The sequence below is a fragment of the Strongylocentrotus purpuratus genome, unplaced genomic scaffold, assembly GCF_000002235.5.
Source record: "Strongylocentrotus purpuratus isolate Spur 01 unplaced genomic scaffold, Spur_5.0 spur5_scaffold_2, whole genome shotgun sequence".
NCBI classification, from domain to species: Eukaryota; Metazoa; Echinodermata; class Echinoidea; order Camarodonta; family Strongylocentrotidae; genus Strongylocentrotus; species Strongylocentrotus purpuratus.
The window spans coordinates 1,460,069-1,471,476 of NW_022145605.1; the positions used below are offsets into that span (position 1 = coordinate 1,460,069).

Genomic DNA, 11,408 nt, shown 5'->3' on the forward strand with positions numbered 1-11,408 from the left:
ATGAAGCATGGGTCGTTTGTCATCTTCATTTTCTTGCCCTTTCCATTTCTCCCTTTCCTTTTCACTTTTTCTTCCCTTCTGTTTTATGTCTGTTTTGTTTCAGGTTTTTTTAGGGGGTGACAGGAGCCTTTCATACCATTTAGGTACATTTGAATGATATGGTTTGGATCAGAATACAGGTTACATATATTAACATCAGATATAACACATCTGAAATTCTTCAAGATGACACACAGAGTTCAGTCTAGAAATTCGAGGTACAATGGATCCATCCGTTGAGGGGTTACCAGTGTGTATTTGTATTTATTAGAAAACATCATTTTAGAAAACAAAGGCATAATAATTATTACAAACATGGAAACAAATCTTTTGAAAGATACAGCGAAACAAGATGAATAATTGACCAAGTATGTATTTTTGCGTTACTTCAAATTATATTAAAAGTTAAGATTATGACCAATATCTCTCTCTCTCTCTCCGTCTCTCTCTCTCTCTCTCTCTCTCTCTCTCATTCTCTCTTTTTCTTTTGGAGATGTCGAAGAAAAATGAGAAAGGGTGGCTATATAAAAACATTAACAGCTAAGAAGAGGCATTATAGGCCTATACTGTTTTTACACAACACATTGTTATAACAGTCACTATTTACTATGTTGATGTTATATTTCATCTGATAAATTTACAGAATAATATTTGATTAGTTATTCATATTATTTTTAACTTTTCAGAGCTTTTCTACTAGTCAGCACGTCTGCGTTTAGTACATAAATAATTCAATTGCTTTCCTAGAAGTTTTCGGCAAGTACCGTGTTGACCAAGTAAACCATAAGGGACATGAGATGAGAGTACCATTTATTTCCCGCACAGTTTCTTTAAAAATGGTAGATATTATGTGGTCAACTTCTTATTCATATATTCAAAACTTGATCAGAACATTCACCTACATAAACTGCAGCCTGCACTTCGTCGAACTATCACATCAATCTTGTTCTATTCTCGAATAAAAGTGATCATTTTCTTTGTCTCTTTGTAAAACAGTAAATGTACATTGTCGTTTTTTTTATTTTATTTTCTATGATCTGTGTAAGTACATTTGAATGTTATACATCTGCTGATAAAAAGGATAATAGCAGCGTTGTATCCATTTATTAAAAAATAGGATGGGAAAAGAGCTGTGTCTACCATGCCCGCCGCCGACCCAAGGTCTACTCTAGGGGCATCCCCAACAATTTTCCTCAATAATTAATTTTCATGGATTTATTCCGCTCTTCTTAAACCTAAAAACGGAGACGGTTCCGCCCTATATTGGATACACCACTGTATTAATTGCAAGGCAGTATTTAGGTATCATTTATATGTTTGCAAATGGGTAGCATGGTAGGGGTCCAGTACCCATTATCACATGACATGCTTGCAGAGGGTGGCCCGTTGACGACGACATGATTTGGCGCGCATTTGACCGTGATGACGTCATTGTGGTAGTGGGACTGGTCGACTCGAGCTCCAGGGGTGATCATCATTGAGTCTGGGAATCTGGGACGCTCACAATTGGCTGTAATGAGAGATAGTGAGAGAGGGGATTAGAACTTGCTAATAATTCAGCCCCCCCCCCTCTCTGATCCACTACAAAAATACAAAATCTTCCAAACATTAAACTATTAATATTGTCGAGTCATGTTCTTTTCGTTTCACTATCTTCACCACCCCTTCCCACCTCACTATCCTAATAAAGCTTTTCATCTTTTGGACTTCAGAACGATAATCCTTAAATATGTTTGTCTTTGTATCTCTGTAAACCAGGGTCGGATTGGGAGTGAAATTCGGTTGAGAAAATTCGAAGTGATTGACCCAAACAACCTATGAGACGAGCGGTACTCAGATATACCAAATAGACCGGCCCTCAAGCCAACATAATTATCCATCGGCCATTAGGGAAACTCCCTATTGCTATAGTCCACCCCTCCCATGCACTTAAGAAAACAACCGTTTCTGGGCTTATTTTACCCGAGCACTGGATCGATGAGTCCCATGTCCCATTATAACATGTGAGAGGATAGGAGTAATCAGAGCCTAATCCAAACGTGTATCCAGCATCACAGGTAACGATCACGTATTCACCGTGATCGACGTCCCCATGGTTGAGGGAATGGTCTGAATCAGAAATTATCGGAGATGGACATTTACCTGTAGGAAGAAGAAAACGAGATGGATTAAGGGAAAGTGAGACGTAATGCATAGGGTAGAGCACACTAATAAAAAAATGCAGAGAAAAAGATTTTATTTTATAATTTATATCGAATTCAAACTTGTGAAAAACTCAGCGTAAAACACTTATTACAAATTCCAGGGTCGGAGAAAGAGATACGTCACAAAATAATGACAACAGCGTAAGTCGCTGCAAAGTTTTAAAAAGAATGTCAAAACCTTTCAGTTTCCCTTGTAAACATATTTTCACGTTAATTTGACCTTTATTTATTATATTTCATTCATCTAGTTTTCTCAATTTGATAGTTGTATTTTTTTAAAACTTATAATTGGTAATGCGTATTTTTCGTTACCTATGTTTAATTATTGTATATTTTACCTTTGTATGGTATGTTTTGAGTTCATGTTATTATTGTACATGTTTTTATGTGAATGCAGGGCTCTCTGGGAGAGCAGGTTCAGAAATGAACTTGAATGAGACCACCCTGTTAAAATAAAACTATAATAAAATAATAAAAATAACATGAGCTAACGGGGATTGTTTTTCTTCAGAGACGGCAAGATTTTAAGAGACGGATTGCAAGATGAGTATTATACTATACAGGTTTATTTGATGGGTGAATAATATTTCATAAAGGTGTATATCATACATTTCTCAAATGCAGATCCAAGATTATCAGAAAGGAAAGGGTGGTCCATGATACCCGGCAAGGGTGCTAAAGTTAGCTGGACCAACACCTCCAATCATGTACTTACTGAAGCATTGACCAATGGGTGGATTCCATGTACCATCGTGACACGTGACCATATCCACTCCATCTATGGTGTAGCTGGTGACGTCACATGATACATTCATCTGGTCTTGATCATGCAGGGAAGTACCGGGTGCAAAATCAGCGTTACCATGGGCAATGTACGGAATGATGCAGTTTTCTGTTTTAGTGAAGAATACATTATTAATATATATGTGTGTGTGTGTAATAGTGTTGTTGAAATATGAGAAGATGAGACACGTGCCCCGATCAAAGGATGGACACCGGAGAAAAATAGTATTAAAAAAAAAGGGGGAAGATGGGGAAAGAAGACGCTACCCCTATATCCACACACCCCACCTAATAAATGACCTTTTTATTTGCATTTCATCCACTAAATGAAACCGAACCCCCTCCCCCATCCTCCAATGGCGACGATGCCTCCTCAAATTTACCTTCACGATAAAACTCTTCCTACCTATATATATAGGGCCTATACCTAAACATACAACTAACCGGCCAGTAAAAAAAATCTTGGTTATGGAGCAACCGTTCCCTCCCCCTTCCCTAATATGGTGCTGCCCTACCACTACGCCTATGTTTGCTGGCTGTATTACATTATATTTACCATAGCATTTAGGGATGGATGGATGCCACTCCCCAGCTCCAGTGCACATCACTGACTCGGATCCTCCCAAGATGAAACCGTCATCACATGAGAAAGAGACGACATCATAAAGAACGTATTCGTTGTCGGGTTCAATCTCGAATCCATGGTCAGGCGAGACTGGTTTGTCACAGTAATACTCTGCAGGAAGCACAAATGTATAAGCTTTGAAGATTATGCATCAATCATTTCGTTAACTTTTTCCCCTCCTTTCTTTTTCTCACTACCTTCTTCATGTTTTCCTTCTCTGCTTTTTTTTCCTTCTTTCTTTGTCTCCTTCTTCTTCTTCTTCTTCTTCTTCTTCTTCTTCTTCTGTTTCTTCTTCTGTTTCTTCTTCTTTTTCTTGCTCTTCTCCTTCTTAGTTTCATTTAACTTTACCTTGTCCTTCTCCTTCTTCTTTTTTCTTCTCGACCTCCTCCTTTGCTTTTAGTTTTTTTTTTTTTTTAGCCCTTCCCTTCTCTTTCCTAATTCTGCTTGTTCTCCTTTTTATATCATTTTATTTATTACTTTCTTGTGCTTGACGTCTTTTCATAATTGTTCTTCTTTAATTCTTCTTCTTCTTTCTTCTACATCTCTTCATTCTTGTTCTTGATGCCTATAACAGTATAGCAGATCGGAGAAAGACTCGGGGTTGGGGTGTGAGTAATTTCTGGCATATCATAAGTGACCTATACGCATCGAGTATAACGAGAAAATATACACCCATTGTGCTCTCCGTGGAAAATTTCGCACTAAAATGGCACTTCTAAAAAGAAATGTGATACCGCATTTTTGTTGTTGTTGCTTATCATAAAAACTTTCTAGTTTGTCCCCGCCCCTCCCACGACCAGATAATTTATTTATTTATTTATTTATTCAAGTTTTATTTAAAATAGAGGGTAGGTACATTCAGTTTAACAAAACTGCTTTCCAAGTACGCCCTCTAGAACGACATAACAAGTATAAGATATACAAAAATACAAGGAATATATTTTTAAAAATATAACATTCATCAAAACTAAACATTGACATATAAAATAAGACTTTAATAATTATACCGGTAGAGGGAAATAAGAACGGAGATTCGACTATAACAAATGCTTTGCCAATTGGCATCCGCGCTTAAATATTTGAATAGATTTGGTTGATTAAATTGAGGGAGGAAGTTTATTAAATAGGGTACTTGCTTTATATGAGAATGATCTTTTCTTGAATTCGGTTTTGGGGTATGGGATGTCAAGTAGAGCATTTAAGGAATAGCGGGTACAGTAGTTGGAGGTGCGATAATTTATAAGTGATTTTAAATAAGTTGGGGGCATGACATTTATAATTTTAAAAGCTAATAAACAGTAGTGATATTTTAATCTTTGTTCGACCGATTGCCAATTTAAAGTCGTAAGAAGCGTACATTGTGGTGTGTCGTAATCTTTATTTAAAATCAATCTCGCAATTGATTACCTTCACATGTTGGTGGTGGATCAATGTATTCTGATTCCACACATGTACATTCTGATTGGCCGAAGAGTACTCCACTACAAGTGACGTGTACGAAGGTACCATTAGGGTAGCATGAAGAAGCCGGGCTGAACGTAGGGGTGCCACCCCCGTATACAGGAGGTGACGAGCAAACACTAGGCAGCTCACAATTGGCTGTAATAAGAGAGTGAAAGAGGGAGAGAGAGAGAGGGGGGATTAAAAATCTGCTAATAATGTGCTAAAACTAAGACCGGTAATCCTGCATAAGCGCCAGATACAATGTCAATCACGAACCCCGCCCCCTCCCCCCAAATACAAAAATTCAAAATTTCCAAACATCATACAATAATATTGTCAAGTCCTATTCTTCTCGTTTCACTACCTTAACCACCCCTTCCAAAACCCCACCATCCGAACTATTTTTTCCCTATAATAAAGCTTTCATCTTTTGGACTTCTGAACGATATAGCCTATCCTTTATATTTATCTGCGTTTCTCTGTGTACCAACATCGGGTTGGAAGTGAAATTCGGTTGAGAAATGTTGAAGTGATCGACCCAAACAACCTATAAGACACATATCAAGCGGCTCTCGAATACCAAATTGACCGGCCCTCAAGCCAATATATCCAGCGGCCATTGGGGAAATTCCCTAACTCCCCATTGCTAGTCCACACCTCCCATGCTCTTAAGAAAATACCCGTTTCTGGGCATATTTTACCAGAGCACTCGATCGATGAGTCCCACGTGCCATTATGACATGTCAGAGGATAGGAGTAATCAGAGCCTAATCCAAACGTGTATCCAGCATCACAGGTAACGATCACGTATTCACCGTGATCAACGTCGCCATGGTTGACGGAATGGTCTGAGTCAGAGATTATCGGAGATGGACATTTACCTGTAGGAAGAAGAAAACGAGATGGATTAAGAGAAAGCGAGATGTGATGATGAAAACTAGTCCTATAGGGAGAGCACACTATATAAAATGCAGAGAAAGGGGATTTTAGGTTACAATTTATATCGAGATTAGACTTGTGACACACTTGTAAAACACTTATTACAAATTCCAGGGTCGGAAAAAAGAGATACGTCACTAATGCCAACAAGAGCTGACGGGGATTTTTTTCAGGAATGAAAAGATTTTAAGGGACTGATTTCAAGATTAATATATTACTATACAGACTTATTTGTTAGGTTAATAATATTTCTTAAAGGCGTATATACTACATGTCTCAAATGCAGATCCAAGATTATAAGAAAGGAAAGAGGGGGGTCCATGATCCCCGGGAGGCGTGGTATAGATAGCCGAACCAATTCTTTTAAAGGGTCTGTGTAGCTGGGCCTTTTTCTTTCAGTTTCCACCCGTCGGTCTAATTTTCCAAAATGTATCATTTATTATTAGTTCATTAATTATTTATCGCTGCATTGCATAAATGAAATGCAAATAATTTGTTAAATCCCCCCCCCCCCCCCGCCAAAAAAAAGAAAAAAAAAGAAAATGATGATTAAAACAGTAATATTGGTCTTATTTATCCAGGGTAGCCACACTAGTATTGCTTCTGCTCTTCATGTAGGCCCTGCAAGTATTATTACCCCAGCAATTATTATAGGTACCCATTTACACCTTGATGGCGGGTGGCAAATGTGGATTAACGTCCTGCCAGAGGACATTATCGTTGGGCTCTGATTCGAACCCTCAACCCTTGGATTGAGAGTCAAGTGAATGAACCACTGTACCACCTCCAATCATGTACTTACTGAGGCATTGTCCAATGGGTGGATTCCATGTACCATCGTGACACGTGACCATATCCACTCCCTCCAGGGTGTAGCTGGTGACGTCACATGATACATTCATTTGGTCTTGATCATGCAGGGAAGTACCGGGTGCAAAATCAGCGTTACCGTGGGCAATGTACGGTATGATGCAGTTTTCTGTGTTAGTGAAGAATACATTAATATATATATATATATATATATATATATATATATATATATATATATATATATATATATATATATACACTGTCGCTCATAAAGGTGGAATATTTTAGTTTTACCCCAGTTTATGGAATTATTTTAAAAATTATTTAAAAATAATAGATCTAGATAATAGTATACATTCTCAGATTTTATTGAATAATAATTTGCAAATGTGTGTTTTGCGGGACTGCTAAAGCATGTGTATGCTATTATGCTTATTAACTAGGGGGCCTACGCCCCCAAGTCATAAAAGACACTAATGAGGATTAATGCCTCACAAAAGGGCACTGTTATATAGCACATCGACACGGTTTTGATCCTGGGGCCTTACAGTTACGAGGCCATTGTGTTGTCAATGAACCATGACTGTACGCAGCGGGGGCTAGGGTAGGGGGCAGTTTCCATAAATAAAAAAACACACAGAAAATGCAATAAATTTGTAATAATTTATTGCATTTTCGACCCCGGTCCCCAACATAAAAAAATCCTCTGGACGTCCATGCATTATGGCTCAAGGCATGGGCACACAGAAGATTTTTTTTATGTTGGGAACCGGGGTAAAATGCAATAAATTATTGAAAATTTATTGCATTTTCTGTTTTTTATTTTATTTATGGAAACTGCCCCCTACTCTAGCCCCCGCTGCGTACATTCGTGGTTCAGTGACAAAGCAATGGCCTCGTTACTGTGAGGCTCCAGGAACAAAACCGTGTCGATGTGCTATATTAGTGCCCTTTTGTGGGGCATTAATCCTCATTACTGTCATTTATGACTTAGGGCATAGGTCCCCTAGTTGTTAAGCTTAGTAGCATACATATGCTTTAGCAGTCACGCAAAACACACATTGGCAAATTATTATTCAATAAAATATGAGAATGTATACTATTATCGAGATCTATTAATTTTAAATAATTTTTAGAATAATTCCATAAATTGGGATTGAAAAAAAATATTCCACCTTTATTAGCGACAGTGTATATATGTAATAATGTTGTTGAAATATGAGAAGATGAGGCACGTGCCCCGATCAAAGTGTGGAAATAGAGATAATTTTTTTTTTCTCCTTTGAACAGGGAGATGAGGAAAGAAGACGCTACGACCTCTTCCCACACACCCCACCTAATAAATTACCATTTTATCCACTGAGTGAAACCGATGCCCCACCCCCCCCCCCCCCTCCCTCTGATGACGACGATGCCTCCTCAAATTCACCTTTACGATGACACTGTTCTTACCAATATAGTACCTGTATCTATTGATGTAATATTGATACAAACCTCTTACCGGCCAGAAAAATATAAATGTCAATCATCCCCCCCCCCCCCAAAAAAAAAAAAAAAAAAAACATACACACTCCCCCATCCTATAACGCCAGCCTGCCTCTACCTATTCTGTCTGTATTACATTATAATTATTTACCATAGCATTTAGGGATGGATGGATGCCACTCCCCCGTTCCAGTGCACATCACTGACTCGGATCCTCCCAAGATGAAACCGTCATCACATGAGAAAGAGACGACATCATAAAGAACGTATTCGTTGACGGGTTCGATCTCGAATCCATGGTCAGGCGAGACAGGTTTGGCACAGTGATACTCTGCAGGGAGCACAAATAAGCTTTGAAGATCATGCATCAATAAATTTGTTAACTTTTACTCCATCCTTTCTTCTTCTCACTACCTTCTTTATATTTCCTTCTCTTCTTTCTTCTCCCTCTTTCTTCTAAACGTCTTATTCTTCTTCTTTTCATTGCCCTTCTCCTTCTTCCTTTTCTCCTCCTCCTCTTCCTCTATCTTTAGTTGTTTCTAGCCCTTCCCTTTCCCTTCATTTTCCTAGTTCTGCTTTTAATTTTCTCCTTTTTATTTTATTTTATTTATCACTTTCTTGTGCTTGACGTCCTTGTATAATTGATATTCTTCTTTCTGTCTTCTGCACCTCCTCATTCTTGTTCTTGATGCCTTAAAGGGGAAGTCCACCCTGAAATTAAGTTAGTTTTAATAGGAGTAGAAAAATGAGAGAAACAAGTCAGTGAAAGTTTGAGCAAATTCCGATTAAAAATAACGAAGTTAGGATTTTTTAAGTTGTGATCAATCAAACACAAATTGGCAACTCTATGACGTATCAATGACGTATCTATGCGAGCTCAACTTCCATTTGCTCAGTACTAAAAAAAATCTAAAATTTTCATTTTCCCTCAAGACAAATTTCAACCATACATGCACCCTACATATAATAATTGCAAATATGTTTCTATACTCCCCCTGCAAGGAACAAATATATATTCCGTCATCAATAACGAAGAAAACATGATTTTATGGAATATTATGCACAAAGCAAATGAAGGAGAGCTCGTATAATAAGTCACAGAGTTGCCAATTTGTATTTGATTGATCACAACTTCAATAATTCATAACTTTCTTATTTTCATTCAGAATTTGCTCAAACTTTCACTCACCTGATTTTCTTATTATTCTGCCTCTATCAAAACAAACTTATTTTGGGGGTGGACTTTCCCTTTAATAGCAGAAGGCAGATGGGGAAAAGAGTCGGGGATGGGGTGGGGCAATTCTGGCTTAATTATTATCATAAGTGGCCTATACGCACGAGTATAACGAGCACTTCTACAAAGACTTTGATACCCCATTTTTTTTTTTTTTTTATCAGAAATAATTCCACTTTATCCCTCCCCCGCCCTTCCCTTACCTTCACATGTTGGTGGTGTATCAATGTATTCCGATTCCAAACAGGAACATTCTGATTGGCCGAAGAGTACTCCACTACAAGTGACGTTTACGAAGTTACCATTAGAGTAGCAAGAAGAAGCTGGGCTGAACGTAGGGGTGCCACCCCCGTATACAGGCGGTGATGAGCACTCTGTAGTAGGATAAAAACAAGATTATGACAGCATAAACAAAACAAAGAAGCCAAGGTGTTTGATGGTTGTAAAATCCAATATAAAATCCAATATAAATCAAATAGCTGAAGTCCTAGATTAACTTACTTCAACCTTGCCAACGTAAACACTTCCAATAAATGTTAAAACTTAAAAACCCAGTCGCAACCTCGCAACCCAAGCCCTAACCCAAATCTTTGTGAAGTATAAAAAGCAAAATAACTTGTGTTAATTCCTCCATTCTGCATAATCTTTCAGGAAACGAATTTCAAACATTATCATCAACAATGGTTAAGGCTATTTAGAATTTGATAATTATGTTCGAAGTATATAGCGGCTCACTTTTTGAGGGGCGTCTGACGGGGGGGGGCGTAACGTTGTCCAACCTTCAACTACGTCTGTGTGCATTATTTTGATACTACAGATTATACTGAAAGGACGTATATTCTAATCAATATCATTATGTCAAAATTTCGTCAAATTAACCAAAGGGATTGAAAAGTATGGTTGATTTTGTTTGGTATAATATATTAACTAACACCAAAATCATTGCAAAATACATAGGCCTATAATAATGGAATCGAGATACAAACAACAGAATCAATACGAACAAAATGATTCAAACATAGAAAAGATAGATGTTAACGATAGAACATACCGTCAGTGCTACAAACGTTTCCTTGAACACCACATGTAGCTATGAGGAGAATGACAATAATCCGTACCAGATTCCAAACCAACCTCATATTTTCAGTCTTTCACGCTACAGGCCTGAATGTTCCAGTCGGAGATCAACTCTTCTGATTAAGTAAAGCTTTTTTATAATTAGTGAACAGAAATAACGCATGAGAGTTCTTGTTTAAAAATCTAACCACTTTGCATGAAATGACCAAATAGATGGTCTATTGACATTATATACATGGATTATAGTCCCGTTTTCACGAACATGGTTCCAAATGTTTTCTGAATAATGCGGCCCCTATATATTCCGGATGCATGAACTATTCTATTACAGACGTATGATGTACTTTATGAATTCCCCTGTTTTCATATCGAATTGCAAAGGATTTTAGAGATTGCTTGGAAACCACATTTTAAATAACATTTAGAAAGAGTGTGAGTGTGTGCAGAATTTGGGAATTGTGGTGCATCCACATTCTCGTAATAGATAGTGTGGGTACGACAGTAGTAATATCTTTCATGTGAAAACGGGACCATTTAGGGTTTTTTTCAGTCCGGTTTGAAGATTAACACTAAAAAAAACACGGTATGTCTAAAGTCCGAACTCATGCACTGCATGTAATAACTTATCAATATTTGATTTATAGGCTTATGGCAATTTAGGGATTAGACAATGTATAAAATAATCCAATTAGGCATACATGTAAATAGTCGGGTAGTAAATGTTTCTAAATTCAGGATTAAAGTTCGTCGGTTTTATCAGTCATATACA

The 11,408-nt window shown here is 37.6% G+C and overlaps 1 protein-coding gene across 1 annotated transcript; it reads right to left on the reverse strand.

Moving 5' to 3' along the window:
- Positions 1-1,264: 1,264 nt before the first annotated feature.
- On the reverse strand, positions 1,265-10,818 carry LOC591851 (C4b-binding protein alpha chain). The gene is made up of 10 exons (XM_030991395.1): positions 10,614-10,818; positions 9,766-9,936; positions 8,480-8,659; positions 6,836-7,012; positions 5,796-5,975; positions 5,059-5,250; positions 3,583-3,762; positions 2,959-3,135; positions 2,002-2,181; positions 1,265-1,549 (listed from the first exon to the last, which is right to left on the reverse strand). Exons 1-10 carry the CDS (start codon positions 10,699-10,701, stop codon positions 1,338-1,340), a joined length of 1,737 nt encoding a protein of 578 aa, XP_030847255.1. The 5' UTR covers positions 10,702-10,818; the 3' UTR covers positions 1,265-1,337.
- Positions 10,819-11,408: the final 590 nt, after the last annotated feature.

Coding starts and splice junctions, on each gene's coding strand:
- LOC591851 (XM_030991395.1), bottom strand. CDS start 10,701: ATGAGGTTGGTTTGGAATCTGGTACGGATTATTGTCATTCTCCTCATA. Junction 8,660..9,765: donor TACACCACCAACATGTGAAG/GTAAGGGAAGGG, acceptor TGCTCCCTGCAG/AGTATCACTGTGCCAAACCT. Junction 1,550..2,001: donor CTCATCGATCCAGTGCTCGG/GTAAAATAAGCC, acceptor CTCTCATTACAG/CCAATTGTGAGCGTCCCAGA.